Below are 24,830 nucleotides of genomic sequence, written 5' to 3' on the forward strand. Positions count from 1 at the left end.
CCCTCACAGGGTTGTTGTGAGGATAAAACAGAAGAGAGGAGAACAATGCAAGCTGCTTTGGGTCCCTATTGGGGACAGAAAATGGGGTATCTATGGAGTGAGCAAACAAATAATGTTGAAGGCAGAACCCCTCCCCCAATTTTAAGTAAAATATTTTCATAATTCATGCTCCTCACCGTTTTATCAGAGATCTATACACAGAGGTTTGTACTTTCCGTCCCTCCAAAACATCCAAGTACATGTTTTCATCTCCATTAATTTGGAAAGAGAGAAGAGAAGAGATTGGATTTATACCCCGCCCTTCACTACCCAAAGCTGTCTCAGAGCGGCTTACAAACTCCTTTCCCTTCCCCTCCCCACAACAGACACCCTGTGAGGTAGGTGGGGCTGAGAGAACTCTGACACAACTGCTCTTTTTCAAGGACAGCTGTGCCAGAGCTTGTGACTGACCCAAGGTCACATCAGCAGGTGCAAGTGGAGGAGTGGGGACTCAAACCCGGTTCTCCCAGATTAGCGCGTGCACTTAACCACTACACCAAACTGGAAAGAATATGCGCCCCCATGTAAATGGGGATTAGCATGCAGTTGAGATAAATTCCTGCAAAGGGCTATCCATGATGTCAGCCGGCAAGGGTGTGAATGTGCCTGGGGTGGTAATTGTGACCTCTTTCCTCCTCTGCTCTGTGACACTGAAGGGCACTAGCAGCTGCTTGGTACGGGTCCCAGCTCTCCTCCTGCATTACGGCTCAGAACTTTGCCAGGAGAAGGGCACAGAGGCAGAACAGAACTTTCCGTGGCTTAACTGCTGATCAAGAGGGGAAGCGAGAATCAGTGAGAACACGATGGTAAGTGGGGGAAACAGAAAGAGACAGGGGTGGGGAGGTTGTTTCTCAGCCCATGGCTCTGTTGTGATAACTGAGTAGTCATTATATCAGACGGAACCATCCCCCCCCCTTCGTTGGCTAGATTATTTTTTCTTTTCCTGTCAGCCCTGTGATAGCAAACTTATGAAAATGACTGGGCTGACCCTTTCTATCCCAAAGTAAAACCTAGAGAATTCATCCTAATTTATCCGCTTTGGGTTCTCAGAGACTCAGGAGAAAGGTGGATAAATATATTAAATACAATTTCTAAATAAAATATTTATATACGGAGTGGTGTACACCACTACCCCACCTGTTCCTACGTTTGGGAAGAGGGGGTACAAGACTGCATTTGTTTATTGTCCTAGCAGAGGAGCTATGCTTGTAATACGATGCCCATTTTACAGATGAGACTGAGTGATACAATGCAATCCTAAACAGAGTTATACCTTTGTAAATCCCTTGATCTCAATTGACTTAGAAGGGTGTAGTTCTGTTTAGGACTGCACCACCAGTAATTTGCTGGGCCACAGTTCAGGGCTGAGATGGAATTTCAAATTCAGTCTCTCAGATCAAAGGCCTTACCTGTGGAGACATACTCTGACTCTGAATCTTCACCTCTTTCCTCTGGTGAAGAAGAAAATATTGGGTTCTGTAAGGGAAGATCTTGTCTCACTAACCTGTTAGTGTTCTTTGAGGGGGTCAACAAACATGTGGACAAGGGGGACCCAATAGATGTTGTTTACCTTGACTTCCAGAAAGCTTTTGATAAAGTTCCTCATCAAAGGCTCTTAAGTAAGTTCAATAGTCACGGGATAAAAGGACAAGTCCTTTTGTGGATCAAAAAGCAGCTAATTAATAGGAAAGAGAGTGAGTATAAATGGGAAATTTTCTCAGTGGAGGGTGGTAAGCAGTGGGGTACCACAGGGATCAGTACTCGGTCCGATGCTTTTTAACTTGTTTATTAATGATTTAGAGTTGCGAGTAAGCAGTGAAGTGGCTAAATTTGCAGATAACATGAAGTTGTTCAGGATGGTAAGAACCAGGGAGGATTGTGAGGCACTCCAAAGGGATCTGTCGAAGATGGGTGAGTGGGCATCAACGTGGCAAATGGGGTTCAATGTGGCCAAGTGCAAAGTGATGCACATTGGGGTCAAAAATCCTAACTATAAATACACGTTGATGGGGTCCAAACTGGCAGAGACTGACCAAGAGAGAAATCTTGGAGTCGTAATAGATAACTCACTGAAAATTTCGAGACAGTGTGCGACGGCAATAAAAAAGGCCAACACTATGCTCGGGATTATTAGGAACAGAATAGAAAACAAATCAGCCAGTATCATAATGCCCCTGTATAAATCAATGGTGCGACCTCATTTGGAGTACTGTGTACAGTTATGGTCACCACCACACCACAAAAAGGATATTATAGCATTGGAAAAAGTGCACACAAGGGCAATAGAATGATAAAAGGGTTAGAATGTTTTCCCTATGAAGAAAGGTTAAAATGCTTGGGGCTCTTTAGCTAGGAGAAATGACGGCTGAGGGGTGACATGATTGAGGTTTATAAGATTATGCATGGGATAGAGCAGGTTGAGAAAGAAGTACTTTTCTCCCTTTCTCACAATACAAGAACTCGTGGGCGCTCAATGAAATTGCTGAGCAGTCGGGTTAGAACAGCTAAAAGGAAGTCCTTCTTCACCCAAAGAGTGATTAACACATGGAATTCACTGCCACAGGAGGTGGTGGCTGCTACAAGCATGGATGGCTTCAAGAGGGAATTAGATAAGAATATGGAGCAAAGGTCCATCGGTGGCTATTAGCCACAAGGCATAGATAGGAACTCTCAGTCTGGGGCAAGTGAGGCTCTGTATTCTTGGTGCTTGGGGGTAGGCAACAGTGGAAGGGCTTCTGGCCCCACTGCTGTACCTCCTGATGGCACCTGGTATTTCTAGCCACTGTGTGACAGAATGTTGGACTGGATGGGCCATTGGCCTGATCCAACATTGGCTTATCTTATGTTCTTATGATTTATACCCTCCCCTTCACGACCTGAAGGAGTCTTAGAGCGGCTTACAATCTCCTTCCTTTCCCCACAACAGACACTCTGCGAGGTAGGTGGGGCTGAGAGAGCTCTTTCGAGAACTGCTCATGAGAGAACAGCTCTGAGAGAACGTATGACTAACCCAAGGTCACACCAGCAGCTGCATGTGGAGGAGGGGGGAATCACGCTCCTAACCACTACACCAAACTGGCTCTCAGACCTTGAAGAAGAGAGCAGTAAAAGTACACATTTAAACCAATTCCTGATGCAGCTGAGTGGCCACAGCTCTTCGACCAAGGGAGCTAAACTGAGGATAGTAATTTTGTGAAGGAGAGCTATGGATCACTAGAAACGGATTAAGATTTTTCAAGTCCCATAGAAAATAGAAATGCTGAGGGTTCTTTGACAGAAGTAGTTGTAAATTAGTGCTGCCAACTCCAGTTTCTGAAATTCCTAGGGATTTGGGGGCGGTGCCTGGGGAAGGCATTCAGAGAGGATGTGATACCGCAATCCTCCAAAACTGACATTAAAGGCTCAAAAATTATATCCGCGAGTTCTTGGATGCAGCTCATCTGGCCCCGAAGACTTTGTTTCATTTAAAGAAACTAGGTGTTTATGTACTACCCCTATGTCAATTCTATGCTGCAACTCCATTTCCTCATCATGTGTTCTGTTTTTGCCATGTTGAGCACCGTTTCCCTAACAAGAGAATACTGAGGAAAAGTAGGAATTGAGCAGTTTTGCCCTTTCTTCATCACCTGTTACAATTTCACTTTCCTCTCCCCACAATGCGTCTACCATGTCCTTGTCCTTTTTCTTACTTTGAACATAAGAAAGGAACCGTTTTTTGTTGTTTTTAGCGTCTCTCATACTGAGCTTTAGCTTTCCTAACTCTCTCTATAAGCACTGGTTTTTTGTTTGTATTCATCCTTGGTTATAAGGCCCTCCTTCCACATTCTGAATGAGTCTTTTTTATTTTTCAAGTCCTTAAAAAGCTGTTTATGGAGCCACCTTGGGGATAAACATGTTTAAATAAATAAACTAATGTGCCCCACTGATTAAGATCAACTAACCTTTGGATTAAATGCTGCCACTCTATGCTTTTGCATATTAGTGTTCTGCAAAAGATCATAGTATTTGCAAGTCACCCACAACATGCACATGTCTGATCTCATAGAACATCTTCATGAATTTTTCTGCAGGCCAGACTGACCCAGGGATTCTGGAGGTTTTTTGCCTTCTTCGTCTGTAGTGATTCCAGGACACCTCCAGGATCCCCTTGGAAGTTGGCAGGCCTATTTTTGATCAGTTTAAATGTGTAATCTAGATATAGGGTTGCCAGCCTCCAGGTGGGACCTAGGGACCCCCCCAGAATTACAGCTCATCTCCAGACTACAGAGATCACCTCCTCTGGAGAAAATGTCAGTCCTCTATGTTTCTGTGTACAACCCCTCCCCCCCAGAATTAATTGTCCTACCATGAAGCTAGCAGCATCATTTCAGTCTAATTTTAATACCGCACAATATGCCATGATTTACTGCTTGCTTCTTACCCCACTCAAGGCTGAGATGCTCAAGGTGGGATTCAAGTTATCGCAGCTGGATCCAGTGGTACCATATTATGGATGTTGTTCAAGCAAAGGCTGATGGTGAGCTGAGACCTTAAATCAGAGATGTCAAACTCATTTGTTACAAGGGCCAAAACTGACATAAATGTCACTTTGTCAGGCAAGGCCATATGTGCCATAAAACATAATGCTGGGTACCGGGGATATAAACTGTGTAGGACAGCAGCTCGTAAGCTCCAAGTTGGTGTATCCTCACTGCACGGCCTCGTGGGCTGGGGGGGGGGTGTAGAGGAAAACCCACATGGGTGCACTGGAGAGCCAGCGGTGCAGCACTGGGAAGATGCTCCCATTCTGCTTTACTGCTGAAGACGAGGTTGAGAGTTTTCCCCTCAAATGGCTGTGGCCCCGCCCCCAGCATGCCCGGCATCATGACGTCACATCCAGGTGACGTGCACGCGGGGGGTGGGGTTTCCCCCGGGGCCCGATTCCGCGGGGGCGGAAATCGGGCCTCCAAAGCGGGGGGGAATCCGCCCCCCGGGGGGACTTGGCAACCCTAACTGAGGGGAACCTCCATATCCCACGGCACTAAGCCCCTGAATCCCAGAGCCAGGAGGCAACATCAGGGGAAGGCCTCGGTCTCTATGCCCTGTTGTTGGCCCTCCAGGGGAACTGGCTGGCCACTGTGTGGGACGGTATGCTGGACTAAGATGGACCTGGTCTGATCCAGCAGGACTCTTCTTATGAACTCATGTTCATCTGGGCTATTCAAAATTGCCTATGCCATTCCTCTGGGGGTGATTGATGCTGCAGGCAAGGATGAGTACAGGATTGTGTTATGTACACAGGAGGTTCTGCACAACAAGCCCACAAAACAGACACAGCTGCTTTGGGAAAGTACCAGGCATATTCACTTCCCAAAAGTATGGTTTAGTGCTGTGGCATTCAAGCTGTGGGTCACGAAGCCCCACCCACCGGGCTCTAAGCCCCTTTATATACTGTTGCTGCCTCTCGGTACACACATTTAGATGAAAAAACAGAAGGAAATCATTCAGCGGTAGTGGCTTCCTCTGTGGTTGGGGTTGCCATTATTGGGATAGTTGGTTAATACAGCAGAGTTTTGCCCAGTCATAGAAGTGTGATACTGGATGCAGTAAATAAATCTCCCAAGACGTATATTGCCAAGAAGGTAAATTCACATTTATTCAAGTAGATCCAGCTCACATTCAGGTTGCAGTCGAAAGGAGGGAGAGAAGCCTCATCTAAATCATACTGTCGCTATCACAAATGTCCAGCTTGTCCAGGATCATGGGTGGTGAAGGCATTGTGGCTACAAGAGAGACCTAAAGAGACACATGTCTCCATGGAAGGCCATTTGAGAGGGGTGAGAGTACAAAGCAGGAGAGAGGAGGGGTCAGAGGGCAGCTCCCAGACAAAGAGAGGCATCCATTCAAGGAGAGAACACCTGTACACACTTAGAGGCAGGGCTATTTTTGGGCAGGAACGCACAGGAACGGAGTTCCGGCTGGCCACGCGCACTACAGCCAAAACCTCTGCACGTGCATGGCTACAGAGGGAAGGCCTGGAGAGTAGGGTTGCCAAGTCGTTTATACTCGCCGGCGGGGGACTGTCCCTGGGCTCCGGGAGTCGCTGTGGGGTGTGCGTGCGCGCTGCCTGCACATCACAGAAAGTGACGCACGAAGTAGAGCACGTTGCACGTTGGGGGCGTGGCCCCGATCGGCTGAGGGAAAACCATAGAGTTTCCCCTCTGCCGATCAGGGCCATGCCCCCAACGTGCTCTACGCGGTTGCGTCACCTCCGGTGACGCAGCCACGCTGCACTTCAGGGGGCGGGGTTCCCCCCGGGGCCTGATTCCATGGTGGCAGAAATCGGGCCTACAAAGCGGGGGTTTACCCACCACCCGCCCCCACTTGGCAGCCCTACTTTGTCAGCAAACCACCACTCTATGTGCCCACTCTTGCCAAACCCCTTTATGGTCACTGTTTGGAAAAACACAAAGCCAGTTGGTACCGCTCAGCTCCACCCCCTCCCCCTATGTAGTGGCTTTGCCAATCCTCACTGAACTGCGGTTGGAGGAGGCAGGGAGGAAAAAAATACCATGCCTTGTCTTTCTCTGCCTTTGCTGCCATTTCTGGGGGCGGGGCCATGCCATTTGAGGGGGAAACTTTGTTTTCCCCTCAAATGGTGTGGCCCCGCCCCCAGCATGTGACGTCACTTCCGGGTGACGCACACGCGGGGGTGGGGTTTCCCCCGGGCCTGATTTTCGGGCCGTCGAAAATCGGGCCATCAAAGCGGGGGATTCCCCGCCCCCCGGCCACATTTGGGAACCCTAGTGGGGCGCCTGGGCAGGCCAAGGGAAGGCACGGGGTGTGTGGCCTGATATTTGCTAATGAGTTTCTGCTGTTGGGTGTGGCCTGTTATACTAATGAGTTCCTGCTGGGCTTTTTCTACAAAAAAGCCCTCCTTAGAGGGATGTAGCGCCCCCCCCCCAGTGTCCAGGTATGCTGAGTCGCTCACTCCAACAGTCATCCTTCAGGTGGCGCCTGTGGATCTCCTGCTTTTACAACTGACCTCCGGATGACCACGATTAGTTTCCATGGAGAATTTCCCAGCCCAGAGTTGGCAACCCTGTCCATGGCCACGGCTTGTTTCCCACAGCGGGGCAATCTCCAGAGCTTGGCTTTTGTTTCCTGCCCCCCTGTGCTTTTTATGTGCTGCCCACATATGGGCCCTTGAAACTTGTGAGGTAATTAATTCTGGCCAAATTTCCCCTTCCTGCCACATGACTCTGATGCCACGTGATTTCCTGTGATGTGCCTGCATTTCAGTAGCTCTCATGCTGCCACCCGAGCGCTAAACGTGGGTCCTGGAAAGGATTGTCACCAGTAGGGGTTAACAGCTCTAGACTGGTAAAATTCCGGGCGATATGGGGGTGGAGTCTGGTGAAGGTGAGGTTTGGGTAGGGTTGCCAATCCACCAATGGGGGCAGGGGTTCCCCCACTTTCTGGGCCCCCAGTGTCTCCATGTGCCCCTGAAGAGCCCCATTGCGCCCGACTTGTCCCCAAAGAGCCCCATCATGCCCAGCGTGCCCTGCACGATGACATCACCTGGAGGTGGCGTCATTGCACTAGACACATCATGTGGGGGACACTCTAGCATTTGGGTAAAAACTTGTTGGTGACCATAGAGTTTTTAACCCAAACGCCAGAGCATCCCCTGCATGGCATGCCTGGTGTGATGATGTCAGTGCGGTGTGCACACTTTGCGTGCATGCCAGAAGACTCCAGGAGCCGGGCTGGAGCCCCCCACCGGGACCCAGGTAAGACCAGGGAACCCTGGGGGGGGGGACTTTGGAGTGGTATAATGCCATAGACTCCACCCTCTAAAGCAGCATTTTTCTCCAAGGGAACTGATATCCACAATCTGGAGATATGTTATAATTCTGGGAGACTTCTAGTCTATGGGAATTTGGGGGTGCGTGGAGACATGGGGGGCAGTATAATAAAACACAGGTTTTCCAGTGATTTGTAAGATCATAGTTTGCAGTGTTTCCTAGAGCAGCTTGATGTCACTTCCAGAGAAACCCAGAAGTGACATCATGCATTTGTAGAACAGCAATCTTTTAAGAAGATTTTTCTCCCGCTGGCTACAGGGGAGGCAGAGGGAAACAACAGCTGGAGGCAGGGGCTCCCCACCCCTGGCAGGAAACGGCCAGCCCTCGTTCCGGAGAACGGAAAGGCTGAAGAATGTGTGTTTTGTGCAGCTGTGCAGACTGAAGAGGGCAGGGAATGGCTATCTAGATTCCAGAGGGGGTAACCTTGTTACTTCACCAAAGCCAAAACAAGGAAGAGACTTAGACCCAGAGGTCGATTCAGGGGGATCGCGGGGGAACACAGTTCCCCCGGGTGAGGTGCAGGTGGCGGGGCACACGACGAAGCCCCGCCCCCTGCTTCCGGCCGCCCCGCTTCCGGCCCTCATTTAGCCAGGAGGAGGCAGGAGAAGAGGGAGGGTAAGTTGCTTCCTCCCCGCCTCTCCCCACCCCTGCCTGCCTGGGGCCAGGGAGAGCCTTGGCGGGGCTTCCTCACACTCCCGCCGGCCTTGCAGGTCCACCGCCGGGCCTTATGATGTCAGGGGTGTGGCATATGCTAATGAGTTATGCAAATGAGTTCCCCTAGCTCTTTTTCTACGAAACGACCCCTGCTTAGACCTTAAAGACTGCCATAAGTAATGTGGATAAACTTTCTAAGACAGAGCTTGCAATTGTGAGATGCTATCCAGATGTGACCCCCAGTGATCACACATCTGATTCTGGAGATTGTATTTTAAAAAGTCCTGGGCTAGGCACAGTTGCCAGATGACTACAGTTTCCTTGGGCTGCTCTTGTGCCTTTGGTCCACTTATGCCTGAGTTGTGAGTTGTTTCCACTGGCTGCTGCTGGGAGGTGAGTCAGTTTCCCACTTCTCCCCAGTGTCGTGTTGCTTCAATGCACCTCTCCAGTTTCCCCCATCCATCCTGCAAACTTTCCCATTCTCATTTTGCTGCAGTTTCAGGAAAAATCACAGAAAAGCTGGAGTGACACGGCACCCACACAGGCAGGAAAATGTGGTTCTTTCCAGCCGTGTCCACATAGCAAGCTTCTATTAAAAGGACAGGACATTTATCTCCGTGTCAGTTGGCAACGTAATGCAAGAACTGTTATTGCACATGATTGCTGTTCCTTTTCCTGGCAGACAGCTATGGGAGTGTAGTGGGAGTAGTCTGATTACAAGCCTGCTGGCAACAACGTTGTGTCCCTCTCACTAACTTCCCTGGCTCCTATTTATCAGCAGTTCTGCAAGGCAAGAGGAGGAGCAAATGACATGTCGGTCTTTTAACTTAGAAGCATCTGCAAGTTTTAAAAAAAACTTTAATTGCAACTCCTACATTATTCAGCTGTAATTATTCAGCTACTTTTATGATCAGAGGGGTAATGTTTTTGGAGGGCCTCTAGTCCTGCAACTTGAAAAAACCCTCTGGCCTTCTTGAGTTACACTGAGGTGGAGAAATTCTGTTGAGCTGGGCCAAGTCCCAGTCCGAAGTAAAAATAAACCCACTTGGCACAGGGTCTCCTTCCCAAGAGATCTGTCACAGGGCATGACTGTTCTGTGCCCACATCTGTACATTTTCTGCAAGGAGACATTCAGAGAATACAGATCTTCTTTGAGTTGGCAAACTTTGGAATTATTTTGAGTATTGCACTTGAAGCAGACTCTGTTGCTTGTCAGCTGTCAATCCACTACATTTTCAACCCACCATACCTCCCAGGAGCTAAGGGAGGGAGATGTGGTTTTTCCTTTCTCCATTTGATCTTCGCAACAACCCTACGAGTTAGATTAGGTTGAGAGGGGTGGCATGCCCACGATCAATGATCCCTCTAAGCTGTGGAGTCCTGTGAGCAGAAATTCTACTTTGTGAGCTACTGGCATTAAAGTTGTGAGCAAGCGATTTGGCTACTGCATAAATTAGTTTGCTCTGGAGCCATCCTTCCTGAGCGAGGACAAGAATGTGTGAGCTGGAGGGTAAAAAACTGGTGAGCTAGCTCACACTAACTCAGCCTAGAGGGAACATTGCCCACGTTCACCCTGCAAGCTTCATACCAGTTCATTGGATTTGAAACTTGCTGTCCAAGATCCTGGTCTGACCCTCTAACCACTATATTAGGCTAAATAATATTCACCTGGTACCATACTGGGAACGTGAAGGGGTGCCTGTCAGACAGTTACATTTGGAGGCTATGATCCATTATCACTGACAACTTAACTAGACAGCAACTGTACATATCTTGAGAAAACGGTAAGCAATAAACTGTTGCACTGGGGGATGCAGAATTGCCAATGGTTTTCAAAATATGTTCTGGGCAACCCCTGGTGTTTCTCAGCGAAAAGTGCAGTAATGATGCCAAGCTTGCTTCATAGCTTTCCTACCTTTAACTATCTTGGGGTGCGATCAGACAGGCTTCTTGATCCGGTGTCACCACTTCTCCCCTCCAGTTTAAAAAAGTGCGTCCGGACGTCAGAGGAGGTACCCTGCATTGCAGTCATCGCCACCCCACCCCACCCCCTGGTGTCACTGCTGCCTTTCCTGACACCGGAGAAAGTCCGTGTTTTGTGGAGGCTATTGTTATCACCGCGCATTTCCAGATGTCTGATCACTCCAGCGTGAAGTGAACCCCCTTGCCGGAGGTTCACTTATGGTGCCGTTTTTAAAAAGCAGTTAGTGATATGTGCATAGGCGCACAAATGCATTCACCCATCACATCAGTGTGCGGACATGGAAGTCAACAAATAAACACTTATGCGCATGCACGTGAGGATTTTTTTAGAAAATCTCAATGCGCCGGCGAGTGTTTGGAAGGCAAACTGTGGGGTGAGCACTGGGTGTCTGATCGTGTCACTGCGGAATAAATAAACCCGGGTAATATTTGAGGCATGTCAACAGTGCTATAATCACATCATCTGATCACCACCTGAGCTATGTTATAAGTGGCACTATCTGTGTATGCAGGGCTACAGTGGCTGCATCCACATGGTGAAGAATCTCTGGTTTTTGGATTAATCACCACTGTATAGGGTTGCCCCCCCCGGCCATTGACAGGAGATGGGGGCTAGGATTGTCAGATGTAGGTTGAGAAACTCCTGGAGATGTTCCCTCTAAGCTGAGTTATTGTGAGCTAGCTCACAGTTTTTTACCCTCCGGCTCACACATTTTTGTCTCAGCTCAGGAAAGAGGGCTCCAGAGCAAACTAATTTATGCAGTAGCCAAATCCCCTGCTCACAACTTTAATGCTGGTGGCCCACAAAGTACAATTTTTGCTCACAGGACTCCACAGCTTATAGGGAGCATTGAGCCTGGGAAGGACAAGGACCTCAACGGGGGACAATTCCATAGAGTCCACCCTCCAGAGTAGTCATTTTCTCCAGGGGAACTGATCTCTGTAGTCCGGAGATGAGCTGTAATTTCAGGAGATCCCCAGGTCCCACCTGGAGGCTGGCATCCCTATGCTGCAGATGCAGAGACTTCTACACCAGCAGCAAAACTTCCACATGAAGAATTTTCTTTGCACTTTCCTCCATCGGGCACCATTTACTCTGCATTTTCCCCACCACACCACCAGAGGGCGTTTTGAGAGCTTTCTAAATATTGGTATAACAGTATAGCATTACAGCAAATACTGACCTTTTCTTTTACCTCCCCAAAGCCCACTAGTGATGCAACAGGGAAAAGAGGCTCCTCAAGGCAAGGCAGTGGCATCACTGTGGGTGGGACCTTTGAAAATGCACACTTTCCTGTCCAGATGGCTTGATAATGCTTGGACTGTACTTTCCCCAATAAAATCGTAGCAAAGCAGGTTTGGGAGAGAGCGGAGAAAGCGCAAGTCAAGCTCAGTTATTGCACAGCATACGGCTGTTGTCCCCGTCCCTCCCCCCAATCAGCCTGGACACTAAAGAGGAGAAAAACCTACATGTGGAAACAGCTAGCCAGGCATAACAATCATGGCCAGAGTCCCAGGTGAGCTGACCATTCATCCTGGAATATAACCCAGAATCCTTTGCAGCTCACAGAGTTTCTCCGCAGGCGAGGGTTTCCTGAAAGTCTGGAAACTACTGGCATGGCTCCTCTCCAACCCTGAATCTGACACTGCCAAAGAACAGGCAACTTTGTCTTTCAGATTTCTTCGTAGTGATATTCCACCAAAGAGGACACACAAGAAGCACAAATGGACGGACAAATGGAGATAATGTTTGTTGTTTCTTTTTGACCTTTTTCTGTTCCCCCTCCGCAGCGTGAATGCATCTCTGTCCATGTTGGGCAAGCGGGAGTTCAGATTGGCAACGCATGCTGGGAGCTTTTCTGCTTGGAACATGGCATCCAGCCGGATGGTACATTTCACAACCTTCCCAACAAGTTTACTAACGACGACTCTTTTACGACATTCTTCAGTGAAACGTGCACAGGGAAACACGTGCCACGGGCTGTCATGGTAGACCTGGAACCCACCGTTGTAGGTCAGTGAGAACAGAGGCAAAGGCCAAGAAGCCTACTGCGTGGATGTTGGTGGTGAGGGTGGAAGTGCAGTAACCAGACGGGAAGGCAGCCGAGATGGCTGAACTTTGCATACCTTCCATCTCTGGTGGAATGCCTGCCTCCCTCCTTGCTATCTGGAGCTGGTGGGAAGCATTTTTTTTACTGTTGCGGTAGTCTTTCTAAAAAGAAAGACAACTCCAAAAGGATACTCAATAAACTCATCCCGTCTAAAACAGCAATGCAACTTCCTCAAGAACCTCAGCCTAGCCAATAGCATCACCTCTGTCTTGTCTGGGTTACACTTCAGTGTATCTTCCCTCAGCTACTTAAGCATGACATCCAGACACTGGCCCAAGCACAGAGATGATAGCTTCAGAAGGCTTCCTTAATGAAATATAGAGCTGGGTGTCATCCACATACTGATGATACCAAGCCTCCAAGCTATAGATGGTCTCATAGGAGACATCACACCAAGCCCCGTATGCGTTTGTTGTGTGTGTGTGTGTGTGTGTGTATTAAGTGCCATCAAGTTGCAACCACGGACATATGGCATATGGCAACCCCAGCGAGGGTCTTTCAAGGCGAGTGAGAAGCAGAGGTAGTTTGCTATTGCCTTCCTCTGCAAAGTCATAGGGTTGGAAGGGAATGCAGGAAATTCACAACTACCTCCCCCGGTGGTCTCATAGGAGACATCACACCAAACCCCGTATGCATTTTTGGGTGTGTGTGTGTATTAAGTGCCATCAAGTTGCAACCACGGACATATGGCATATGGCAACCCCAGCGAGGGTCTTTCAAGGCGAGTGAGAAGCAGAGGTAGTTTGCTATTGCCTTCCTCTGCAAAGTCATAGGGTTGGAAGGGAATGCAGGAAATTCACAACTACCTCCCCCCCCCCAGTGACCCCCACTCCATGGCAAAAAAGAAAAGAAAAAAACGCTTCCTGGATCTCCAGCCAAAGTGGCCTGGAGAACTAAATATTGATGCAACCCTTCCTGCTCTCCCTCCAAGTACCGACCCTGGTTAGCTTCCAAGATCTGACAAGATAGGGCTATATCATGCTGCCTTCCTTCATGCTATGGTTTGACCTTAAGTCATTCTGGATGGAATTAGGGATTTGATAAAAGAGCCTTAAAGTTCCTTTATGGAGAAGTGCAGCTGAAAATAAAGGACTTACTCAAGTGTGGCAGGATTCCTTGTGGTTGATTTAACAGTTCCTGGGTTCATAGATTAAACCAAAAAAAAGTGTGGAAGAACCCTGGCCGTACAGATGTGTGTTTTGAGGGGGGGAGGTACTGCATGAAGGAAGTACTAATCAGGGCAAGGAAGCAATGGCTCTTGGTAGTGTACCACCCCACTTAGCTTTTGAGAATTGACAAGACTGGACTAGTCTGGGCCATCCAGGTCAGGACTTAAATGGTTTAACACCCAGAAATGCTGCCCGTGATATCATATCTTCCACATGTCTGAAATTATTCCCCCCCCCAACTTCATCAGGGTGTGCATTTCCTCTCGTTTCCAGATGAAGTGAGGGCAGGCACATACCGCCACCTTTTCCACCCTGAACAGCTGATCACTGGCAAGGAAGATGCGGCCAATAACTACGCCCGTGGTCACTACACGATTGGCAAGGAGAGCATTGACATGGTTCTCGATCGTATTCGTAAACTGGTAAGTACAAATGATTCCATTAGAAGTGACAAAGGGTAGGTTTGGGAGCAGGAAAAGACGGCGATCTGGACTGCTAGAAATTCTCGTAATTCCCAGCTGTTTAGTTCACGATGGGTTTGAGATAGGCTTGCCAAGTCCCCCCGGGGGGCGGGGAAACCCCTGCCCCAGAGGCCCGTTCCCCGCCGCCGACGGATCGGGCCCTGGGGGGAACCCCACCCCCAAAGCATGTGACGTGCACGTCACCCGGAAGTGACGCGACCACGCCGGGCACGCGCTGCTTCAGACTTGGCAACCCTAGTTCGAGAGGCACCATTTAATTGTTTAGGCCAGCATTTTTCATATTGTCCTCCTTGAAGGGAACTGTTTCCAACTCTGCCAAGCAACCCTTCCATATGTGACCCCACAAGACCCTGGTTACAAAGATCCCTCTCCTAAATTACTTCTAACAGGAGAGTGGGGGGAGAGGAAGGGATACAGCTCAACAAATGACAGCTCCCTCATGGCTTGGCAAACAAATGTGAAATTGCTTTAATTTTTTTAAAAAAAGAAAGCATTCAAGGTGTTACAGTTTTCAACCTAACAAATATTTATCATAAATGTAACAGCTTTACAAATAAAGGTAAAACGAAATCACAATGACTGTGAGCATAGCAGCATTTGAAGCCACAGGATCTTTAGTGCCCTTCAAGAAGACCACTCAGAACAAAGGCAAATTCTTGCAAACAGTGCCCATTAACACAAGGAGAAGAGGAAGGCCGAAATGTTAACTTAAAGAAACGAAGGCCTGCTTCTTCCCCGTAAGCTCTTTGATGGTGCTTGTTGCTTTGGCTGCTGCTGTTTGGGACGCTTTCTCTGGCTTGGGCCTGCAAAGAAATCAGCAGTTCCCTCAGCCAAGCTCTGGGCCTTTTCTTTCCTGCTGCAGCCCAGACTGACTCAGTCAGGGGGAAAAGAGTTTTAAACCATAGCTTCAATCACAACTCAAAGACCACGACTCAGCTTGGCAAACCCTTTCTTTATAACAACTCCTAAAGGGGAAATACTAGGATGCAATTTTCTCCCTGGTTGGTTTCAGCACATACCTGCAACCAGGGGTCATTTCGTAGAAAAAGAGGTGCAGGTAGGCTTGCCAAGTCCCCCCGGGGGGCGGGGAAACCCCACCTTGACGTGCGCGTCACCCGGAAGTGACGTGATGCCGCCGGGCACGCTGGGGGTGGGGCCATGGTCATCCGAGGGAAAACTCTATGGTTTTCCCTCGGATGGTCGTGGCCCTGCCCCCAGCGTGCCCGGCGTTGTCACGTCACTTCCAGGTGACATGCGCGCGTGCGCTCCAGCCACCGGCGGGGAGTTCCCCGCTCTGGCGATATTTTCACGTGGCAACCCTAGGTGCAGGAGCTCATTAGCATAACTATAACTTATTTGCATATGCCACACCCCCTGAAATCACCGGAAGTGTGTCAGAAGGCAACACCCACCGTTTAGGCTCCACTGGACTGTTTTGGATTGCTAGCTATTGGGGGAAGGGAACGTGCAGATCTGTCCTCGCAGAGGAGGGAGCGCATGTACCTGAATAAAACTTGGTCTTAAAGGTGCCACTGGACTGTTTTGGGCTGGGGGGCTCTGCAGCTTACCTGGCTGCTTCTTGCTCTGACTGAGGGCTGCAGGGAGCGGGGAGTGGGGCTTGTTGCATGTGCCCGCCCCCTGGGCTCTTTACTGCTGGAGCTCCGCTCCTGTGCACTCCTGCAGGAAATGACCCCTGTAACAAAATCAGCAGTTTCCCTCAGTCAAAGTGCTGGGCCTTCTCTCTCCTGCTGCAGGGCAGACTGACTGAGGTGCTGGGGCTCTTGCAGTTGGTAATATGTGAGCAACTTTACCAACAACTAGGGCTGCCAGCCCCCAGGTCTGGGCGGGGGATTCCCCTGGTTTTGGGGGCTTCAATCCGCCCCCAACCCCCGCCCTCAAGCCCTTCCACCCCTCTTCCCGCTCCTGCCAGATGTAAAGGGCTTCAGCTAATGGCGGGACCACGTGGCCTGCCGATTAGCTGGAGGGCTCTTTAAATCTATCAGGAGGGAGGGAGGGGGCGGTTGCAGGCCACAAGCTGGGCTTGGAAAAATAAAAAATGACACTTTAAAGGGTCTTTTTGCGAGCGGGATGGGGGCCGTGGCACATTCTATGACCTTTTTCTCCCTTTACTTCCCATAAACCCTTTGTTTCACAGAACATTCCTGGGCATATTCTGGACCTGGAAATTTCGCTTTTTTCCTCTTTCATTTTTTAATTTTTGTAACATCTGCCTGAGGGAATGGTTCTAATGAACTCAAAATGTTTTGTGCCATTTGGGTTGAGTCATTTAGATTTCATTTCTTGGATATTCTAGATCAGCCATTCCATTCAGAAGGGCCACTGGCCAACTCCATTGGACCTAGAGGTTAGATGGAAGGGAGACTTTGGAAATATTTTCACCCGTTCTGAAAACTCCCCCACTTTCAGCAATGGAAGGGGGCTGAAAACAGTAGCAAAAGTATTTGCTATGCTTCCAATTGCCTCGGAAATTAGTTCTTGGCATGACTGGTTACTAAAAATCCCAGTAACATCCTGAAAAAGCTTAGGTTAGGCAGTTTATTACCAATTGTAAACGGCACTTTCAGATTATACAGTTTTACATACATGTATGGGTCCAATGAGGCTCCGCCCAAAGAACCCTGTATCACACAGATACAAACGCTTATATACTATTTCATTTCTATGTTAGATCAACCAATCAAATCTCTTAGTCCGAGACATTTCCATATAAGGCACAAATTAATTATTGCTGACACACGTACTGATTGGTTAAGCTTTGGTGCTGAACTGAGCATGGCTAGTAGAATATGAGCACATGATTGTCTCGCTTAAAGGTTATAGCTGCTTCTGCGCATGTGCACAGTATACTGAACTGAGGTAAAGCTTCCCTGAATACTCGCTCCTTCACACCCTTACAGCCTGAGGGGAATGTATTGTCTTGTTTCACGGGTGTTGTGATATCAACATGGGTGCCATGTGATACCTGACTGGTTGGATCACGTAGCCAACAAGAGGAGAGAGATTAAAAGAGGGGAAAAAATAGAGAGTTCTGAAGCAGTACCTGAAAGGAGGTGAAAATGGCATTGAACAGATGTAAAAAAGATATATGTTGGAATTCTAACCAACTGAACACACTTGGCTTGAACTCAAGAAATAATATCTGAATATGGCAGCAATTGGAATGTGATTGAAGGAGTCCTGGAAATCTGAACCAATTTCAGGTAATTGTGGTTTTCTTTTCAGACTGATTCCTGCTCTGGTCTACAAGGATTCCTGATTTTTCATAGCTTTGGTGGGGGGACGGGCTCTGGCTTTACCTCCTTGCTGATGGAACGCCTGTCCGTGGACTATGGCAAGAAGTCCAAGCTGGAGTTTGCCATCTATCCAGCCCCCCAGGTTTCCACGGCCGTGGTGGAGCCCTACAACTCTATCCTGACCACCCACACCACCCTGGAGCATTCTGACTGTGCCTTCATGGTGGACAACGAGGCCATCTATGACATCTGCCGTCGCAACCTGGATATCGAGCGCCCCACCTACACCAACCTGAACCGTCTCATCAGCCAGATCGTCTCCTCCATCACCGCGTCCCTGCGCTTCGACGGTGCCCTCAACGTGGACCTGACCGAGTTCCAGACCAACCTGGTGCCCTACCCTCGCATCCACTTCCCGTTGGTGACCTACGCGCCCATCATCTCTGCCGAGAGGGCCTACCACGAGCAGCTCTCTGTGGCGGAAATCACCAGCTCCTGCTTCGAGCCCAACAACCAGATGGTGAAATGTGACCCCCGCCATGGAAAGTACATGGCCTGCTGCATGCTGTACCGTGGGGATGTCGTGCCCAAAGACGTCAATGTGGCTATCGCTGCTATCAAGACCAAGAGGACCATCCAGTTTGTGGACTGGTGCCCAACTGGATTCAAGGTCAGGAGAGACACGTTTTGACTTTCCTTTATAGGGCTTTTGGTTTAGAAGGCACAACGCTAGGGTTGCCAGGTCTGACTCAGGAAATATTTGGGGACTATGGGGGTAGAGCCAGGAGACTTTGGGGGTGGAGCCAGGAGCAAGGATGTGACATTACTTTTGTGATGTTACTTCCAGGTCCACCCCCCCATATCCAGAAGGTTCCTGTGATTCCATGGTAGGAGCTTGTGCTTCTAACACAGTGGTTGCTCTCAACTCATTCTGCACCCAAGCCACACCCACTGGGACCATTTAGGGTTGCCAGGTGAGGCTGACAAGCCGGCAGGGGACTTTCCAGGAGCCTCTGGGAGAGGGGAGGGAAGAAGCACAATTGAACTCCAAAGGGAGTTCTGGCCATCACATTTAAAGGGACCGCCTTCTTTTTAAATGCCTTCGCTCCATTGGAAATAATGGAGAATAAGGGCACCTTCTTTTGGGGCTCATAGAATTGGATCCCCTGGTCCAGTCTTTTTGAAACTTGGGGGGGGGGGGAGGTTTGAGGAGAGGCACCAAATGCTATGCTGAAAATATGGTGGCTCTTCCTCAAAAAACAGCCCCCACAGATCTATTCTCCACTACATCCTATGGGGACCAGTCTCCATAAGGTATAATGGAGCGCCCAGCAGACACCCCCCCCCCCGCTTTCTGATAACCCTGAAGTGGGGGGAGGGCCTCCAAACCAGGGGATCCCCTGCCCCCAACTGGGGATTGGCAACCCTGCATAATGCAGCAACATTTTGTTGTAACGAAACTGCCCTAAATTGCAGCGAAACCGGGGCTGCGTTTTCATGAACAAATCCTATGCAGCCGGAGGAAACGACTGAATATTCTATCCCCATTTTTGGGTGTCCATTTTATGGGAAAGGCCTGCACACCTGGCACTGCCAGCATGGTTGCATAATTTCACGTATACAGACCTCAGCTACGTAGGAACTACTTGTGGTAAAGTATCTCTTACACAATTGTGGGTAAATCTAACATATGGTTAAGTCTTACTGAAACCAGTGGCGTTTAAGGGGAAGTCCCATGCCACTGTTTTGGCAGGATTAAGTTGTGACTGATTGATGGCTTTTTGTTACTTTGTTAAGGTGCCACTTTTTTTTTTTTTTTTTTGCTGCAATAGACTAACTCAGTTATCCCGCTGGAAGCATGGAATATATTGGAAAATACAGTCTGTTCTCAAAGAGGAAGTGCTTAGGAGCATCAGTGTGTGTGGTTTCCAGGTTGTTTTGAAGGCAGCCACCTTCCTTACACGGAATGGAAGATATAAGTGTAGAGCAGAAACTGCTACAGACGTATTTCCTGATGCCCGTTTACTTCCCTGCCCCCTTCACAGCTGAGCTCTCATCTGTCAGAGCACCGCTGATGAGTTCCTTCCAAATCCTCACATCTCCCCAGCACTAGTCATACATTTACACCTTCCAAGGAAACCCACAGAAGTCCAGCTTCTGTGGCTGCAGACAGGCTGTCTGTCTCCACCCCTTCATCTCTAAGAAATGACACTCTGTGGGATTACCCCTTTAAGGAGCACCAGTTTCACTCGGTTCCCTATTGTACAGAAATGTGTCAGGTGGCTATTTGGAAGAAAATGTCCCTTTAATAGAGGCTAGCCCGGTCTTGTCAGATCTCAGAAGCTAAGCAGGGTCAGCCCTCGTTAGTACTTGGATGGGAGACCACCAAGAAGTCCAGGGTCTCTATGTGAAAGCGGGCAATGGCAGGCCACCTCTGTTAGTCTCTTGGCATCTAACGCTACAGCAGAGGTGTCAAACTCATTTGTTATGAGAGCCAGGCTGACATGTCACTTTGTCGGGCTGGGCCATGTGTTCCATAAACATGATGCCAGGTACCGGAGACAGAGACTGTATAAAGTACATCAGCTGGTAAGCTTCAGGTTGATGGATACTCACGGTAAGGCCACAGGGGCTGGGAGGGAGGTGCAGAGGAAAACCCACACAGGTGAACTGGAGAGGCAGCAGCAGAGTGCTGGGCAGATGCTCCCACGATGTTTGACTGCTGCAGACGAGGCTGTTCTGCCGTGCTGAAGCCACAATGGAGTGGCTCTGCCTCCTCCCCCCAGCACTCCCTCCCTTGCATCAGTTGCTCGCGGGCCACATAACCGTCCTGGATGGGCCGGTTCCGGCCCCCAGGTCTTATGTTCGACAGCCCTGCCCTACAGGGTTGCCCTAAGTCGGCTCGACAGCACTTTCCACTACTAATGTGTGGAAATGGGCAGGTCAGTCTTTATATGGCATGGAGGCAAACAACATACCCTGGTAAATAAGATCACACTAAGCCACTATGAAAAGTACAGAACATTTTCCTTCAGAGGTGGCAACCCTGCTGGGTGACCTTAGGTGGGGCAACAAATGCAAAGGACCCGGAAAGTCCCCCCCATGCATACTTGGGGGTGGGGGAGACAGAACTACTCCCTCCATTCTGTATTAACGCACAGCATGTGGCCACGGCCAAAATGTAGCTGCAAAATAAGGGTGCTGAACTCTTGTTCCTGTTTTATTTCCAAGAATTAGTTAAGAAGGGAAGTGGAAATCAGTCACTCAGTAATTTAACACAAGCATGGCAGGCCTGGAACTAGCAATGAGGATTTGTGAATCCTTCAAAGTAATGAGTTGGGAAAGTTTGAACTCCGCAGATCTGTGTGCTGTTTGGGGAATTCTTTGATTTTCCCTCCTCTTCTAGGGAAGGGAATATTTGGGGGAATGCCACCCCTCCTCCAAGACCATTCGCTTACGCATCCTGTTTCCTCATTTGCCCAGAAGCAACAGCCATCATGTTCACTGGCGTTTCTGACATTCAAAGAAACACGCAAGAATCTGTACAGGAAATTTATTGGCTCCTGTTTATTATTGCTACTAACAAGAGAGGTTGATCCTAATAGTACTTAAACAATGTTAAGTCCCACTACATTCATTCAGACTACTGATATCCAGATAAGAGTGCGATTAACTTGCAGACCTGCACAGAAAATCCAGAATGATTATGTTTTAAAATCTATTCAAGCAATACTTGGAACCAGCACGGTGGTTACAGCAGGGGCGCCCAACTTTTTTGAGCCTCTGGTCAAATTTGGGATTCTGATGCGACCAAAAAAAGGGGAGAAAAACATAACCCTACACAAAAAGGGAACCAAAAAGCTTGAGACAAATAAAAAGAAACTAAAATATAGCTACGCATGTAGCACTAATGTACAAAATATCTATATATCTAATACCGAACATGCCCCCTGCGTGCAGATACTTATTTCCGCACATTGGGGGCACCTGGGGAGGGAGATGTTTGTGGACACTTGGGGCAGTCCCCAGGTGTGCACAAAAATCTAAAAACCCAGAAAAAATATCGGGGGGATACTTAAATCCCCCCCAAAGCGATAGAGCGTCCCCTGCGCATGCGCAGGGAACGCTCTGTGAACTCCCTCACCGCCGCCGCCACTTCGAAGCTGGGGGGGGGGAGAGCAGTGAGGCCTGCGCGCCAAAGAACTTACCTCCTCCTCTGCCTCATAAGTGTGTCGGTCCCTCCCCCCCTGCGAGTATCGTGGGTCCCGCCCCTTGTCATATATAATTTAATTATACATTCAAAGTGCTAAAATATTATTTAAAAACCACAGTCCTATGGTTCTCCATATGAGTACCTAATCTCCCTTATAAATAAAAGCCGAATGGTGGTGGCACTTCTCTAGAACATTCCACACGCTCCAAAATCAGTTCGCTCTCTGATCTGTCATTCAGAGGGTCTCCCTATCCACTGGCTGCTTTACCTGAGTCCTGCCTCCAACATTCTAAACATTTTGCTGTTCCTCTCCCCCTCATAGCCAGTCAGAACACAGAGGTTATTTGCATATGCAGCCTCATTGGCCTTTGCCTTGGAACACAGAGGTCGTTTGCATATGCGACTTGATTGGCTTTTGCCTCTAACATTGTAAACAGTTTTGCTGTTCTGAGGTAAAATGTGTCCAATCTCCAGGTGAGGGCTGTAGATCACTCAGAATTACAACTGCTTTCCAGATGGCAGAGATCAGTTCCCCTGGAGAAAATGGTGGGCTCTGTATCCTTATATACTGCTGAGGTGGCCCCTGTATGACAGCCAATGTGACGTGGCAGTCAGGGCTTCAGAGCACGAGAGAGGCTGCAGGTGTGTGGGGGGTGGAAAGCTGAAGAGTGAGGGGGAAATAAAGGTAGGTTGATGATTGGCTGGGAAGGAGATAGAGCTGCCTCCAGGTGGGAAATTCCTGGAGATGTGAGGGATGGAACCTGGAGAGGGTGAGGTTTCAGGAGGCATGGGACCTCGGATAGGTACAAAGCCATAGACTCCACCCTCCAAACCAACTAGTCCCTTCTGGGGAACCATCGTTGCCAATCTCCAGGTGAGGGCTGGAGATCACTCAAAATTACAAGTGTTCTTTAGGTAGCAGAGATCAGTTCCTCTGGAGAAAATGATGGACTCAGTGTCATTATACCCTGCTGAGGTCACCACAGCAAACTGACACTGAGTGTCCAAGGCCAGGGCACCCGCCCAGAGCCTCTTTCTAGAGGCCGTTGTATTTATTTCCACAACGGGCCTTTTCCCTAGTCCTAATATAAAGACAAATGTCCAATCATATAAATACAGGTTAAAAGGTACAAATTATATACAAGAACCAATACCAAACATATTTCGACTAAAAGCCTTTCCCCGTGGTAAAATTCATACTGAGCACTCCATAAATTTAACAAAAACGTACATAAAACTCATCATACATGGAATGCACCTAAAATGAAGGGGGGGGGCGGAGAAAAATAATTATGTCTGTTAAGCAACAATTTTAAAAAACTAAATGTTTTGAAATATATGGAGCTGGGGTAACTACCTTACTCACACTGAGATGTTCACCCGTGGAGTAGGTGCTGATAAATATTCTTGAGATGCAACACGGGCAACTCATCAAGAGGTACAATATTTCATATGCTCATGGATCTGAAATACACATAAACCATATGACTAAACAACTGCAAATTAAAAAGTCTTCTAGATTTTACAAAAAAGGTATGTAGCCAACTGAGCGAGGGGGGGGGACAAATGGTACAATATTTACCTACTTAGGCCCAATCTGCAATGCTCAACGCTCCAATGGAGTGCTCAGGTACAAATAGAAAAGAATCAGTACTATGGTAATCCACCCTCTCCCCCTGAACATTTGCCCTTATATTAGGATTAGGTACTCATATGCAGAACCATAGGATTGTGGTTTTCAAATGATATTTTAGCACTTTTGAATGTATATTTAAATTATATATGATAGTTTAGGCATTAGCGCGATGTGCATAGCTATATTTTAGTTTCTTTTTTTTGTCTCATCTTTGGAATTCTGACACGGGGCAGTGGGTGCAACCACAAAATGGCCACCATGGGAGGCGGGGCCAGCTACGAAATGGCTGCCACAGTAACACACACGTACATACAGAGGAAGCCCAAAGTGCAGGGTACAACAGTTGTAATTTAAAAATATATAGTGAGAACAAGGAGAGCGAGTAAAGCCACCATAGCTGTGGCCAAAACGATGTTCTTTTAATTTGCACAACCAATCAGATATCCAGTAGCCAGTTTTTAAGTCTGGGATTCCACTTTTTGCAAGGCAATTAAAAAGACAAATGCCTTAGGTCTTTTAATGGGATCAGCTACGGACTACCTCCCGCATTCCTTTGCCACATATGAAAACTTTTTGTTCACCTGATGTTTCTTCCCACTGTCCGTTTATTTAAGCTCCCATCTCCTTTGCATTTCTAGGTTGGCATCAATTACCAGCCCCCCACTGCGGTCCCCGGGGGCGACCTGGCCCGGGTGCAGAGAGCTGTCTGCATGCTCAGCAACACCACGGCGATTGCCGAGGCTTGGGCCCGGCTGGACCACAAGTTTGACCTGATGTACGCCAAGCGGGCTTTCGTCCACTGGTATGTCGGCGAAGGCATGGAGGAAGGAGAGTTTGCTGAAGCCCGAGAAGATTTAGCTGCGTTGGAGAAAGACTATGAGGAAGTCGGAATGGACTCCGTTGAAGAAGAAAATGATGCACAAGAATTTTAAAATACAGTTTGCTCTTGACTGAGCCCGAAGGCATCTTGGCGGCTCTTCTTTCCACCCGGGTGCCACTCAGTGGCTTCTTTGCTGTGCGGCTTTCATTCGTTCCACAGAGCTCGTGTGCGAGACCCCTTGGAAGGAATGGCGGATGCGCAGCAGAAATTGGGGGAGTGATGCCCGGGCTCCGCTTTTTCAGTAAAACGGACTGTCAGAGTGAGAAACAATTCTCAACTACTATCTTTCATATCACAAGGAAACGAGACCTGGCGCTTCCCCATATTCACAAAACCAAAACAGGACCCAAGGTAAGTAGGAAATACCAAAAATCAGCAAATGCCGTACTACAGACGATTACAAAGTATCTCTCTCTCTCTCTCTCTCTCTATATATATATAGTTTTTATATTATTTTTTCTATATTTCTTATAAATTATTCACACCATTATATTATCATATAAACATTAACACATAGAAAGAATCATATATCCAAACATCTAACTATTGTCTTTTTATATAT

The 24,830-nt window shown here is 48.4% G+C and overlaps 1 protein-coding gene across 1 annotated transcript; it reads left to right on the forward strand.

Moving 5' to 3' along the window:
- Window positions 1-747: 747 nt before the first annotated feature.
- Window positions 748-24,689, forward strand: LOC107108029 (tubulin alpha-8 chain). The gene is made up of 5 exons (XM_015408413.1): window positions 748-845; window positions 12,315-12,537; window positions 14,077-14,225; window positions 17,529-18,209; window positions 24,027-24,689. The coding sequence occupies exons 1-5, from the start codon at window positions 843-845 to the stop codon at window positions 24,318-24,320; spliced, it is 1,350 nt and encodes a 449-aa protein (XP_015263899.1). The 5' UTR covers window positions 748-842; the 3' UTR covers window positions 24,321-24,689.
- The last annotated feature ends 141 nt before the right edge of the window (window positions 24,690-24,830 follow it).

This window comes from Gekko japonicus, unplaced genomic scaffold, assembly GCF_001447785.1.
Source record: "Gekko japonicus isolate JY-2015 unplaced genomic scaffold, Gekko_japonicus_V1.1 scaffold748, whole genome shotgun sequence".
Taxonomy (NCBI): domain Eukaryota; kingdom Metazoa; phylum Chordata; class Lepidosauria; order Squamata; family Gekkonidae; genus Gekko; species Gekko japonicus.